Source organism: Acanthopagrus latus, chromosome 20 (genome assembly GCF_904848185.1).
Source record: "Acanthopagrus latus isolate v.2019 chromosome 20, fAcaLat1.1, whole genome shotgun sequence".
Classification (NCBI taxonomy): domain Eukaryota; kingdom Metazoa; phylum Chordata; class Actinopteri; order Spariformes; family Sparidae; genus Acanthopagrus; species Acanthopagrus latus.
The window spans coordinates 10,291,250-10,305,719 of NC_051058.1; the positions used below are offsets into that span (position 1 = coordinate 10,291,250).

At 40.6% G+C, this 14,470-nt stretch overlaps 1 protein-coding gene and 1 long non-coding RNA gene across 2 annotated transcripts in view; one reads left to right on the forward strand and one right to left on the reverse strand.

Moving 5' to 3' along the window:
- Positions 1–9,291, forward strand: part of rab11fip3 (RAB11 family interacting protein 3 (class II)) — a 35,856-nt gene extending 26,565 nt beyond the window's left edge. The window contains exons 6-14 of the mRNA XM_037080673.1: positions 720–857; positions 1,817–1,852; positions 1,999–2,092; positions 2,819–3,063; positions 3,375–3,456; positions 3,566–3,703; positions 4,952–5,107; positions 5,201–5,341; positions 5,431–9,291. Coding sequence (XP_036936568.1) covers positions 720–857; positions 1,817–1,852; positions 1,999–2,092; positions 2,819–3,063; positions 3,375–3,456; positions 3,566–3,703; positions 4,952–5,107; positions 5,201–5,341; positions 5,431–5,544 — 1,144 coding nt within the window. The 3' untranslated portion in view covers positions 5,545–9,291. The remainder of the gene's footprint in view (positions 1–719; positions 858–1,816; positions 1,853–1,998; positions 2,093–2,818; positions 3,064–3,374; positions 3,457–3,565; positions 3,704–4,951; positions 5,108–5,200; positions 5,342–5,430) is intronic.
- On the reverse strand, positions 3,619–14,454 carry LOC119009421. Its single transcript, XR_005071732.1, has 4 exons — positions 11,619–14,454; positions 9,761–9,830; positions 4,650–4,780; positions 3,619–3,741 (listed from the first exon to the last, which is right to left on the reverse strand). It is a non-coding gene; the product is annotated as an uncharacterized LOC119009421 (long non-coding RNA).
- Positions 14,455–14,470: the final 16 nt, after the last annotated feature.

Below are 14,470 nucleotides of genomic sequence, written 5' to 3' on the forward strand. Positions count from 1 at the left end.
CTACACACACTCCCACACTTGTCCATCCACATATTACAGCACGTTGACGGCACGTACACACTGTCGGGTTTGCCTCTGTTCTACAAACACACGCGTCAGTGTAGCCATTATTTAACAAAGTCGTCCTTCACGCCGTTAAGAGAAAAAGGCTCGGTACAACAGCTCATATGACCATCAAGTGACACTCACTCAAAGTCTGCCCTGCCTCGTTTCTGCCTACATAAACAGGAACCTGTGCCAGTGTGTTGCATAATTCAGAGCCGACTCTGCTCCCTGAATGAACAATCAGCTGGTAGAGGTGATGTGAGGAGAGCGTACAGACTCCAAACAATGAAATAATCAACTCTGTGTTTCATTTGTTTGCTTGAGAGCTTACGCTTCTTTGGTTTGTTTAACGCAACTGGCGCCAGTTTGTAGGTTGTCTGAGCTCGTGGAAAAAGATGTCAAGGTGGCATAGAGAAGAAGGAGATGACAGCATGTAGAGATGTCAGCTCGTTCTTCCTGCTAGAATGTTTCCTTTCACTAATCCAGAAAGCAGATCACAGCCACACTGCAGTCTGTCTCCCCTCACACTTTACTCTTTCAAACTCTTCTTGTGGATGTCACTAATACCCAGCCCCTGCACCACCTTCAGAGGTGTCCTGTCCCACCTCAGTGCACCCCTTCTTGTCCGTCACTCACCACTTCCTCCTCTTTCCTCCCCTGTCTCCTCTTTCCAGTGCACCTGCTCCTCTCCCTGACTGCTTTCAGAGCTTCCTCAGGGAGGAGGCGCTGGACTTTTTCTGTAGCCAGTGTCACAAACAAATAAGTCGTCTCGAGGACCTCTCCACGCGCCTCAATTTCCTAGAGATGACTAGGTAACACGTCATTCACAACCCCCCCTCAGATTGTAGGCTGTGTGGATGTGTTTGCAGTGCTGATTAGATGCAGTATCATGCATGTATGTGCCAGACTAGCATGGTGTGTGATATGGCACAGATTGTACTTTCACACACACATTAGGGTTTATTTTTCAGGTATGTTTTTAAGCCCATCTTACCTCATCATCATTGGGACCATTGTGTATTTTATTTTTTTGCGAGAGTTAATATTGAGCATTTTATTCATGGAAAAACAACTCACTCAGCCGTCTGCTCATTCCATCTGTAAAGATTATGATTTGCTCATACATGACAAAAGTTTTGCTCATCAGAAACATAGACAAATAGAGTGACTGTACATGAGACATTCACCCCCAGGTATCACAGGTGAGTGGTGTATTTCTCAGTAATTTTGGTTCCTCATGCCGTCGTCTTCATGCTTCGTTTGAGTTGCTGCCGAACGACTGCTGGCAGCGGCGCAAAGCTTTTCAAAGAACCTGCTTTTATTAGAAACAGAGGTGCTGATCCAGGATTACCGGACAGTAGCTGTATTACAGAAACTTGGTGATACTGAAATCCTGTTTGATCCGTTCCAAAACTGAATGCGAGACAGAAATGAAAAATGTATGTAATTTTAGGTTTTATTTAAAGTTTCTGTGATGCCATCTATCCGCTGAAATAATCCTGGATCAGCATTAGTTAAAAATGCATTGCTGTGTTTGTGTTAGATTGCTGTGATGAGTGAATATCTTCTAGATTTAGTTTAAAGACAACCCCCCCCTGTGATTTATTAGTTAAAAAAACAACCTCAACATGCACTTTTATCTGTGCTAGCAGAGAGAGGGATTGGGAGTGGGGGGGGGCCTAGAACAAATAGTAGGAGATAGCGTCTCTTTCCTCCATTCCTTTTTCTCTTCCTGAGCATTTTTCCTGTTGTTCTTTCCCCCCCCATCCAGCGCTGGCAAGAGGCTGTCCAGCAAGAAAGTAGCAAGGTAAGCTAAACAGTTGCCCTGAAGGGTTCATATTTCTGGTGTGATTGTAATAGATAGCTTCTTGTTTGCATAAGGGAATAGCAATTTATCAGACGTAAACTGACTCCGGGGACAGTCGATCTAAATGTTTGCCTCTCCACGTGCAGACATCTCCTCCAGAACAGCTCCATGACTCTGGACACGGTGAGCGACCTGACACGGGACATCCTGGAGCTCGCTGACAATGACATCACAGACAAGGTGAGAGCAACTGCTAATCTTTCACATCCCTCCGGTTACACACAGTCACAAAAATGTCTTCATTTAATGTTTTTTTTTTTTCCAACTAGGCCTTTAAAGGTTTTTGTCTTTTTTTTCTTTCATTCATTTCTTGGTAAAATGTAGATTAAAGGTGCAATATGTAAGAATTGGCCCCCTGTCTAATTCATACACTAAACAGATGGGGCGTATCACCAGAGTAACTACTAACTGTAGCTGCCATTACCTAGTTAATTCAGTTAACCATGTGGCTAGTAGTCTAGACTGGGAGCTCGTGGACCAGGGGTTTGTTGGTGTTTACATAGCTAGCACAGGAGATCTGGACTGTGACTGGATGCTTACTCTATTGGATATTGCAAAACAATACATAGATGTCATAACATCTAACTGTTATTTCCACACGTTGTTAATTGCACTTTTAATCAAACCATTTTCCTCCGTTAAACCTTTCTCTGCTCAGGACCACCTCTGTACCACTTCCCTGTATACCCACCTGCACTGCTTGTGTGTGGAAACGATTGTTCTAAATAAAATCCTAAATCTAAACTTGAATGCTTTTGAAGAGCTTTTTGTAACCAGATATAAATGTCTGATACCTGTTGACACCCTGTTGGAGCTGCCCCCATTGAAGTAGCTGTTAGCAGTTTGACGGATCACATCTACAACGATTTCCGTTTCACTAACCGTGATGCGTCTCGCTCTTCCCAGGTGCTCCTCCTCGAGCGCCGAGTGGCAGAGCTGGAGAAGGAGTCGGAGGCGTCAGGGGAGCAGCACGCCAGGTTGCGCCAGGAGAACCTTCAGCTGGTGCACCGGGCCAACGCCTTGGAGGAGCAGCTGAAGGAGCAGGAGGTCTACGCTGACGAGCAAATGCAGCAGGAGACCCGTCGCCAGAAGGAGGCCCTGACCAAGCTGGAGAGGGAGAGAGGACTGGAGCTGGAAAACCTGCAGGCCAGGTGAGCAGATTGAATACTCCATGTTTTTCATACTTTGTTATTATTTTACATGGTCAGTGTTTGATACTTTGATACTCTTTTTGGTTGGTGTGTATGTTATATTACAAACACATTCATTCACTGTGATGTCAGGTTAGGTAGTTGTCATGTTGTTTGTTGTATGAACTGCAGCTCTACACTGCCACCCTCTGGCACTAATCTGCCACTGAATGTAATCTGTAGCTGTGATATAGCGTTGTTGACTGTAAATAGATAGATGTTGTTACATTGTGCCTCTACTGTCTTTATGAATGGTTTGATCTGTTTCTCAGGCTGCAGCAGCTGGATGAGGAAAACAGCGAGCTGAGGTCGTGTGTCCCCTGTCTTCGGGCAAACATTGAGAGACTAGAAGAGGTGAGAGCAACGCCACCTCGTCTCCTGCTTCGTCTTGCCTTCCCCCCTGCTCCTTTCTCATAAGTCCTCAACGCTCCTCTTCATCCATTTCTTCAATCCTTTTTTCCAGGAGAAGAGGAAGCTGCAGGATGACACTGAAGCCATGTCCGACAGGCTGCAGGAGGAGATGGAGACCCGCAGGAAGATGGCTGACAAGCTGAGCCACGAGCGCCACCAGAGCCAGAAGGAGAAGGAGTCCACTCAGGAGGTGGGGCTGGTTTCTCTGTGTACAAAATAAGCAGTCCTCTGTGTACAAAACATTGCAGTACAGGGTTGAGTTAGACAACGTCAGTGTGAGAGCCAAAGTCATCATAATGCACCGTACTGCTGTTGATACAGGATAGTTGTTAACTAATTGAGCCATTCGTTGCTGATATTTAGGGTAAAGTGCGCCTCTTAGTGCTACAAGTCAGATGTTACAAACCTGATTAATCAACAGTCAGCAAAGTATTTTTTATTTACTTTTCTTTTACCTTGATTTTGAATATTTTGTATGTCTTTTCTGTGGAATACAGTTTTCTAGATTGTTATTTCGATTTTAATTTCCTCCTCAGAAGTGTTTCACTTTATGGAACACATTCTTGCTGTGCAAAAAAGGAGGTCAGCTGTCAAGTCAACATTTCAGCTTGAACCGTCATGATAAAAACTGCTATGACAACCACTGGCATGTACTGTCACAATACTCTAACTGCAAAAAAAGACATATCCAAGGCACCCCTCCAGCAAAAAGTTTTAAAAAGTTTATATTTGAATAGCTGTGTAATGCAGAAGCTCTTAAAAGCATTGACCGAGTTGCAACATGCAAAGCTGCACACAGAAAAGCCTTTTTTTTTTTTTCTTTTTCTTTTACAAACACTCATAATTCTGTCTTTTAATCAGGCCTTTAAAAATAATTCAATTACCGTATTCACAACTCTTTGAATAGCAATGTGTGTTTTAAAACCGCGGCATCTAAATGAATTTAGCTGTGATCATACTCGAAGTATTTTCGTATTCTGAGGGCGGTTGGTTTAACTTTGAGAAATTCAAACGGCAGTATACTGAGCCGTCTTATTTAATGCCGTGGTGATGTTGAAACAGGAGCTCAAATTAACACCTCGAAATTCTTTATAGAGGTCAGTTGCCTTGCTTGCGTCACGTTGTTGTGCTTGCACCTTTTGTTAGCGCTGGATTGCAGCATGGCTTGACACGCCTTGTTTGATTTGTCTCGAATGCTAAGTATCTCCAGAAATCTCTCCTGCTGTTTTTCGGTTGTGGAGGTTCTGCACTCGCTGTCTTTAATGATCTGCAACACCAAAACAAAAACGGAGCAAATGAGGCGAGAGATAAGAAAAGAGAAAAATAATTCGTCATCATTTCTGACAACGCTACTGGCAAGTGTCAAATGCTCCTGTTTAAATGATGTCTAATCAAGTATTTTTGCCTAATACTCAGTTTTGTTGTTTTTGTTCCTCAGCTCATTGAAGACCTGCGTAAACAGCTGGAGCATCTTCAGCTGTACAAGCTGGAGGCTGAAGCAAAGAGAGGGCGCACACCCGGCGCCGGGCTGCAGGAATATCAGACCCGCACCCGTGAGGCCGAGCTGGAGCAGGAGATAAAACGACTCAAGCAGGTACACACTCCAAGCCTGTCTTTTATTTTATACAGCGTTTCCTCATTCAGTCTTTGATTTTATAATGCGTTACGTTTGACTTAACCTCACCAGGACAACCGCAACCTGAAGGAGCAGAACGACGAGTTGAACGGCCAGATTATCAACCTGAGCATCCAGGGAGCCAAGAACTTGATGTCGGCCTCCTTCTCCGACTCCCTCGCAGCCGAGATCAACTCTGTGTCTCGGTCAGAGGTAGGTTTGGAAAAGATTTCATCAAACGCGCTCCCCTTTACTCGAATTGAGTGTTTTATCTCCACTGATGTCCATTTCTCTGTTTCCAGCTGATGGAGGCGATCCATAAACAGGAAGAGATCAACTACAGACTCCAGGACTACATTGACAAAATCATTGTGGCCATCATGGAGTCCAACCCCTCCATCCTTGAGGTCAAATAGACACCACGCAGCCACGCACAGTGACTCCTCAGGCTGTTAAAAATAGCTGAGACTTGGCTGAAAGAAAACCAAGAAGAGGATGTTAAAACATATTCTGACAAACAGCAACAACTACAACGCACTCAACCCCCAAAAGAGAAGAATCTAAGATTTCTAAGAAGTCCATGGCTAAGCAATTTTCAGTTAGATATCCCTCGAGTATGTGCTTATACGTGTGTGTGTGTGTGTGTGTGTGTGTGTTAACCCTCCTGAGTACACTTGGGTTCTGGTGACTTCCATGTTATTTGGCCAGAGGGACCCAAGTCTCCCCCAGGTGGTTGAGTGAGTGAATGTGTAAAATGTGTGTGTGAGGTCTGCGTCTTAAAAGAGTAGAAAATGTTCCCGTCCCCTTCCAGAAACAACGTGTCAATGTTTGATTGAGCTACAAAAAAAAAACAAAAAAAAAACAAAAAAAAAAACATCAGACAATTATACAGTACCGAAAGGCCTTAAACAAAAGGTGATGGAAAGTATTAATTATTCCTGCTCAGCTCAGTCAGTGGAGCGTGACTGGGATGATGGAAGTATGCGGGGCTGTGGTCTCCTGAACCAGGCTGAATCGTGCTTTCGCCACGTGTGGGGGGAAAAAGCCGTATGAAGCACGGGTCAGGAGATCGGAGCAGCGATTTCTCTTTTTGAATTCGTCTTAAATTGTTTAGAGCTTGCTGTGCTGCCGACCAGCCCCCTATAACAGTGTGTCGTGTCCTTTTTAACCAGGTTTCGAACCCAAGTGAGGGACATTTCTAGAGGTCGAGGTTGGAGAAATGCACGGAGGGTTTATTTGTTTTTGTGTGTGTGTGTTTGAGGTGTTCGACATATCCTTTCGTTTTTGTTGCTCTGTGTTATAAGGTTTTGTAAAAAGCCTGGTGACGCAAGCTTCAAAACTTCAAAGTCTCGAATGAAGGAACTTGGTGGTTAATAATTTGCCTCATCTCATATTTATTTAGATATATATTTTTTTTTACAATGAAACAGGGTCCCAGAGGTCAGGTGGGCTGGAAACCTTCAGTTTAAAAAAGAAATGTATCTCACTAAGTGTAGACTGGGTGCTGTAACTGATATCACGTGCTCCTCTCACAGGTTCACTTTGTTAACTCTCAAACACTTGAAGTAAGCATGAAGGGAACTGCGGAATTCTGGGAATTGTAGTCTTTTGTTTCTTTCTTCCCCCCCCTTTTTTGTAAGTACAGTCCACCTGACCACAGTGTTCTCTTGCTGAGTGAAAGTGATGGGGAGCAAAATTATCCAGGTAACCAACCATTGTTTTTTGTTTTTATTTTGCTGCACAAGCGATGTATTGTTGGTAAAAATGCTGACCTTTGACAAGTTGTATGTGAATAATCAAATGGTTGTACTTTGCACTAAGTTTTGTTTTGATTTGTTTTTTTGTTGATCAAAGAAGAAAATGTTCATTTTGAAGGGATCAAATCGTAAATGATGACAGTTCTGAGCCTGCATGGAGACGTGAGTTAGTTGCTGCTGACGCGTTGGCTGCATCGCACTCACGCTGTGTAAGAAAAACACATCTCGCTAATTTTTCTACCATCTTAAATTGGAAATATTCGAGAATAGCAGCCATGTCCTAGGGTGAGTTTAATTTCATTTACATACTGTATTTTTTCAGCCATCAGGAGTTCCTGTGAGCTTTGTTTTTTCTGCTGGCTAGTTGTATCTTTCTCCAGATGTAAAACTGAAAGAACGTGGTAGACTTTGGTAGCAATAATGCTCGGAACGAACGTGGACGTTGGTGGAGGGAAACACACCTGCTCTGTATTTCCTCCGCTGGAGCAACATCTGCTTTTTCGAAGACAGATTTTGGACTGCTCATCAGTACCGCGCAGCCATCTCACACTACTCTTTCAGACTCAAACTGGACACAAGTGTCGGATTCACCTACCAGACATCTTGATGGATTTAACGTTGAAGGATAAACGGGGGGGTGGAGGTTGTTTTTCTTGTCTGAACGACAATGCGTTCTGCACCAATGAGCTAAGAAGAATTGCTATTTTTCACCCTCTTCACCTTTACGTCACTGCTCTTCTTCACCTGCCACTCCATGGGGGAAAAAAATGGCCTTGGATGTAAATGACTTGTACATGTAAAGTTTTTTCTACACTCATTCTAGATTCTAGGTATTTTTATAGTCGGAAGGAAAAGAACATTTCCTCTCCTTGTCTTAAGCTGAGAGACAGCTGCCTGTATTATTCTCTAGCATGTAGCGTGTACAGTATCTGTTGGGAGGTTGTTTTTTTTTTTTCTTTCCTTGTTTTGAATAACATGCATATATTTATTCATCATTTGACACAACTCACTCTGTGATCTGTTCTGCTGAAAATGTACTTTTTTTTTTTTCTTTTCAAATTCACGATGGTGGGAGATTGACTCACGGTGACTGAATCTGCGGGAGAATTTATGGGGTTAGGTTGCATCGCGTGTGAAAAGAAGCTTGAATGTGACCTGCTCAGAGTGGTCGTTTGTCGAGGTCGCTGCACTCTTCCATGATGCTGACGGTGCTTTGACCTCTTCAGGGTTTTCACGATACGTGGCCGAGTCTGCAGTTTCTACTGCTGTCTTCCCCAGATGGAGTCCGGTCGTGCATGGAAACACCTATTTTTTTTTATTGTATATCTCTTGATTCAGACCTATGTTTTGACTGACAAATCATATGCTATAATTTCTATCAGTGGAGTTGCAGGTTGCCAGACCTCATCATGTGAACACGCAACACCTAAAAAACCTCATACTCAGGCTTGCTGAGTGCAGCTTCCTGCTTTCTAGTGCGGCCCCAACAGATTTAATACATCATTGTTTGTAGTAACGAATCGGTTTTTTTTTTGTTTTTGGTTTTTTTTTTTTGCATTACAGAGAAGAAATTGGATGACACTTGAACACAGCAGGCTATACTACACTTAATTATCTCCATGCTTCATATCCGAGTGTCTGGTTTTGGCAGATAGTTTGTGGACCAACATGGCAACAGCATAATAAGACCACAGAACTGACAAACGCAGAGCGGAAGAAAGCGATTGCACTTTATCCAAATTTCTGCTTTCCAAGTGACCAAAGATAGCTGTTCTGAACTCAAACTAATCATTTTATCTATCAGGGTCCGTGATTTCAGTAACATTTTCCTGTTCAGTTATTAAATTGGCAGACTCTGAGCTTGCCCCACAAAGGAAACAAGAGAACTGGCCTGCTAGTCTAAACACTGTGCCTCTGTGTCTCAAACTTTGCCTCTAAACTAACCTGACGATGAGCCCTGGGGTGGGGGGGAGCACTGACCACGTGACTGTCAGTTTGTTAAATTATAAATGATGAAAACCGAAACTTGTAAATATGAATTGTCATTTTGTGAACTTTTCTTTTTCTCTCTCTCACACACACGCTCACTTCCAGTGTCCAAAGAAAGTTTGCTCAAGGCACAAACATCACTACTGTAGTAGTGCATGGCTTGCCATCATGTGACAAGGGAAGATTACAAAAAGAGAATATTGTAGAAAAGAGAAAGTTTAAATTTATTCCTATTTTCAAAGATAAATGTATAAATTATAACAGTATTGGTTACAGCTGTATATTATTTTTGAAGATCCCCTAAATGATCTAATCCTAATTGTTCCTGGGGGGAAATATAATTTCATTGTAAAAAGAGAAAAAAATTTAAAAGGTAAGCAGTGAAAGTAAGACTAGAAAATAAATGGAATAAAATGACCCTGTGTTTGGTTGCCTCGTTCTTTGTGCCATGTGTCTGCGTCTACTACACTTTTGCTACACAGATTCTGGTAGAGTGTTAAGCAGAATACAGGTTTTACATACAGGTCTGCTGAAGCCTGATAACGACCCCTTATTTGAATTAAGTGTGTGCTAGCAGGGTTACATCTAGAACATGTTCTGCTTTAGAGGATTTCCTTTTAATTTAGACATTATCATAGCATTTAAAATTAAATATTACTATTAAAATATTGATTTTCAGTTCCTCAGTTCCATGTTCACCAGAATGAATGTATTCCAAACTGAATTATTTGTAAAAGTTATACTTGTTAAACTCCTTGGCAATGCTCTGCATTATCCATTAATTTAATAAAGCTCCATGTGGCTCCGTCTGATCACGATGAGACGCAGTGTTGACAGTTATATTGACTACTGATTAGAGAAGTGTGTTGGGAAGGTGTGCTGGTACCTGATATGGGCTCCCTCTGCCTTCAACCGTTCAGCCCCACCTGCAGGTTGTAGATATGTAGTGCACAGGCCTGCAAACAAAATTTGCACATACACTATATTACCAAAAGTATTCGCTCACCTGCCTTTACTCATTCTATGAACTGAAGTGCCATCCCATTCCTAACTCATAGAATTCAATATGATGTCGGTCCACCTTTTGCAGCTATTACAGCTTCAACTCTTCTGGGAAGACTGTCCACAAGGTTGAGGAGAGTGTTTATAGGAATTTTTGACCATTCTTCCAAAAGCGCATTGGTGAGGTCACACACTGATGTTGGTCGAGAAGGCCTGGCTCTCAGTCTCCGCTCTAATTCATCCCAAAGGTGTTCTATCGGGTTCAGGTCAGGACTCTGTGCAGGCCAGTCAAGTTCATCCACACCAGACTCTGTCATCCACGTCTTTATGGACCTTGCTTTGTGCACTGGTGCACAGTCATGTTGGAAGAGGAAGGGGCCCGCTCCAAACTGTTCCCACAAGGTTGGGAGCATGGAATTGTCCAAAATGTTTTGGTATCCTGAAGCATTCAATGTTCCTTTCACTGGAACTAAGGGGCCAAGCCCAGCTCCTGAAAAACAACCCCATACCATAATTCCTCCTCCACCAAATTTCACAGTTGGCACAATGCAATCTGAAATGTACCGTTCTCCTGGCAACCTCCAAACCCAGACTCGTCCATCAGATTGCCAGATGGAAAAGCGTGATTCATCACTCCAGAGAACGCGTCTCCACTGCTCTAGAGGCCAGTGACGGCGTGCTTTACACCATTGCATCCGACGCCTTGCATTGCACTTGGTGATGTGTGGCTTGGCTGCAGCTGCTCGGCCATGGAAACCCATTCCATGAAGCTCTCTGCGTACGGTACTTGGGCTAATCTGAAGGTCACATGAAGTTTGTAGCTCTCTAGCAATTGACTGTGCAGAAAGTCGGCGACCTCTTTGCACTATGCGCTTCAGCATCCGCTGACCCCTCTCCGTCACTTTACGTGGCCTACCACTTCGTGGCTGAGTTGCTGTTGTTCCCAAACGCTTCCATTTTGTTATAATAGAGCTGACAGTTGACTGTGGAATATTTAGGAGCGAGGAAATTTCACGACTGGATTTGTTGCACAAGTGGCATCCTATGACAGTTCCACGCTGGAATTCACTGAGCTCCTGAGAGCGGCCCATTCTTTCACAAATGTCTTGTTTCACAGTCTGCATGCCTGAGTGCTTGAATTTATACACCTGGGGCCAGGCCAAGTGATTAGAACACCTGATTCTGATCATTTGAATGGGTGAGCGAATACTTTTGGTAATATAGTGTATTTCAGCAATTTCACAATCCTGTTAACACCTTCACCCGCTGTACTTATAACTAACATGGTATTAACTCCTACACTTGCCAAAAGGACAGTGTGAAGCCCATCTGGGACATCTAATAGTACCTATTTCAGCCCCTGGTGAGTATATGTGTGCAACAATACAGAATTCTCTCCGTCCAATAGTGACAAACTAAGTAGTTTCTGAGGTCTGTGACTGTGATCACTTTATAGTCGTGATGTTTTTCCAAATGCCAGACAAACAAAGCAGGCTGCTGTGAGCCCTGGAGGCCCATTGATCTCTAAAGATACTCAAGCTTACACTAAACATCAACAAGTTGTTAACAAATCCCCCACTATAGTTCTTTTTTCCCCCTTGATATCTAAAAAGACAAAATTTTAAGGAAATTGTTTGAGGAAATAAACTGTTTAAACCCAGCTCAGTCAGGAGCACAACAAAGAAGGGATGTCCACATAGCAACTGCTTGAGTAAACAAATCATTTATTAAAGATAACTCACCATAAGCAGATTATGAAGTGTAAAGTGACTGGTGAAAGATGGATGTTGGGTGCAATGAAACTGTGGGTGCCAACCTAAACTATGTAACATGAACCAAAGCTATCTAAACATTATCACAACCCAAACAAAACCCAAATGGAGAGCCCAAAATGGCACCAGCCTTCCAGGAGGGAGAGAGAGTGCTGTCTTGGGATCACGTGGCTTATAAACACTCTAAACAGGTGACACCAATCCTTCGCCAAGGTGGGCAGGGCCAGACCATCAGGAAGAATCTGAAAAGAGGAGCACAGGCAGGGAAGAGGGAAACGGGACAACACAGATACTGGCCTAAGGACTAGGGCCATCACAGGTTGAAGAATAAATGTGAAGAGTTGGGGTGAGTGATTTGTAATACTTACCTTTACCTTTATATATTCAGATGATGCAGTTTTTCTAAGAAAGTGCAGAAGGAATCACATTGCTGAAGGCTAACTTGTCCAAATACTAAAGAAGAATGAAAGAGGTTAAACTTACCACCAACTAAACCAACTACCAACTAAAATGGAATGAAAGGGTTCAAACTGGTATATTTTATTTCTTACAGTTTAAATAGTCTGAAAAGAACTTTGTATTGGTTGTTCACCAGATTGTGCATCAAATACAATCAAACTAATATACTGCTACTATTAGTAGTGCAACTGCTCATTATGATGTTTAGGAGGGTCTAAACCCACCCTAACATGGACCCTCTGGCAATATCCCATGCAAATATGTTTCCTGTTGCTCATGACTTCAGGACTAAATGTTGCATATAAACTCAATTAATCTCATTACAATATCTTAACTACCACGCATTGGATAATAAAAACTCATATCAAAATGACCATTCACATTAGAGACAGTTCTCATGACGGGCTGAGATGATCTGAGACTGCTGGTTCTGACTCTGACTCAGTATACTGACCATTCACTACTAACAGCTCTATATAAAAGCTTTGTTTGGGCTAAATTACATGCAAATGAGGATTTCTTTGTTTTTGTAGAGGAAAAGGAAGCTTATCTATAAAGTAAAAAGCAATGAAAAACGTGAAACTGGTTTGAAAACTAATGAGAGTTAAAACTTACCTGAAATACATGAAAAGGAGGGTTTTTTCCCCATTTTTGTAGAGGGAAAAGGAAACTTATCTTTAAAGTAAAAAAAACTGTTTTGAGAACTAATGAGAGAGTTAAAACTTATCTAAAATACATGAAATGAGGATTTTTTTGGGGGGGGGGTTTGAAGGGAAAAGGAAACTTATCTTTAGAGTAAAAAGCAATGAAAGAATTAAAATGTATATACAAAGTAATAGAAGAGAGAAAACTTAACTAAAATGCATGCAAATTAGGTTTTTTTTGTCTTTTGTTTTTTGTAGAGGGAAAAGGAAACTTATCTTTAAAGTTAAAAGCAATGAAAGAATTAAAACTTATTTACAAAGTAATAAAAGAGAGAAAACTTAACTAAAACGCTTGAAAGGGAGGATTTTTTTGTGAAGGCAAAAGGAAACTTATCTATAAAGTAAAAAGCAAGGAAAGACTTAAAACTTGTTTATAAAGTAAAAAAAAAGAGAGAAAACTTATCTAATGTACATGCAAGGGAGGATTTTTTTCTTTTTTTTCTTTTTTTTAAGGGAAAAGGAAACTTATCTATAAAGTAAAAGCAATGACAGACTTAAACTTATATATAAAGTAATAAAAGACAGAAAATGTATTTAAAATACATGCAAAGGACGATTTGTTTGGTGTATTTTTGTAAAAGGAAAAGGAAACTTATCTTTAAAGTAAAAAAACTGTTTTGAGAACTAATGAGAGAGTTAAAACTTATCTAAAATACATGAAAAGAGGATTGTTTTTTTGTTTTTTGTAGAGGGAAAAAGAAACTTACCTTTAAAGTTAAAAGCAATGAAAGAATTAAAATGTATTTACAAAGTAATAGAAGAGAGAAAACTTAACTAAAATACATGCAAAGGAAGTTTTTGTTTGTTTGTTTTTTGTAGAGGGAAAAAGAAACTTATCTTTAAAGTTAAAAGCAATGAAAGAATTAAAATGTATTTACAAAATAATAAAAGAGAGAGAACTTAACTAAAATACATGCAAAGGAAGTTTTTTTTTGTTTGTTTTTTGTAGAGGGAAAAGGAAGCTTATCTATAAACTACAAAGCAATGAAAAACATGAAACTGGTTTGAAAACTAATGAGAGAGTTAAAACTTACCTGAAATACATGAAAAGGAGGATTTTTTCCCCATTTTTTTTGCAGAGGGAAAAGGAAACTTATCTTTAAAGTTAAAAGCAATGAAAGAATTAAAATGTATTTACAAAATAATAAAAGAGAGAAAACTTAACTAAAATGCATGCAAAGGAAGTTTTTTTTGTTTGTTTTTTGTAGAGGGAAAAGGAAACTTATCTTTAAAGTTAAAAGCAATGAAAGAATAAAAAAATATTTACAAAGTAATAAAAGAGAGAAAACTTATTTAATGTACATGCAAGGGAGGATTTTTTCTTTTTTTTGTTTTGTTTTGTTTTTTGTGAAGGGAAAAGGAAACTTATCTATAAATTAAAAAGCAATGAAAGACTTAAACTTATATATAAAGTAATAAAAGACAGAAAACTTATTTAAAACACATGCAAAGGACGATTTTTTTGGTGTTTTTTTTTGTAAAAGTAAAAGGAAACTTATCTTTACAGTTAAAGGCAATGAAAGAATTAAAACTTATTTACAAAGTAATGAAAGAGAGAAAACTTAACTAAAATGCATGCAAAGGAGGATTTTTTTTTTCGTTTTTTTTTGTTTTTGTAAAGGAAAAAGGAGGCTTAAAAAGCAATGAAAAACTTATATA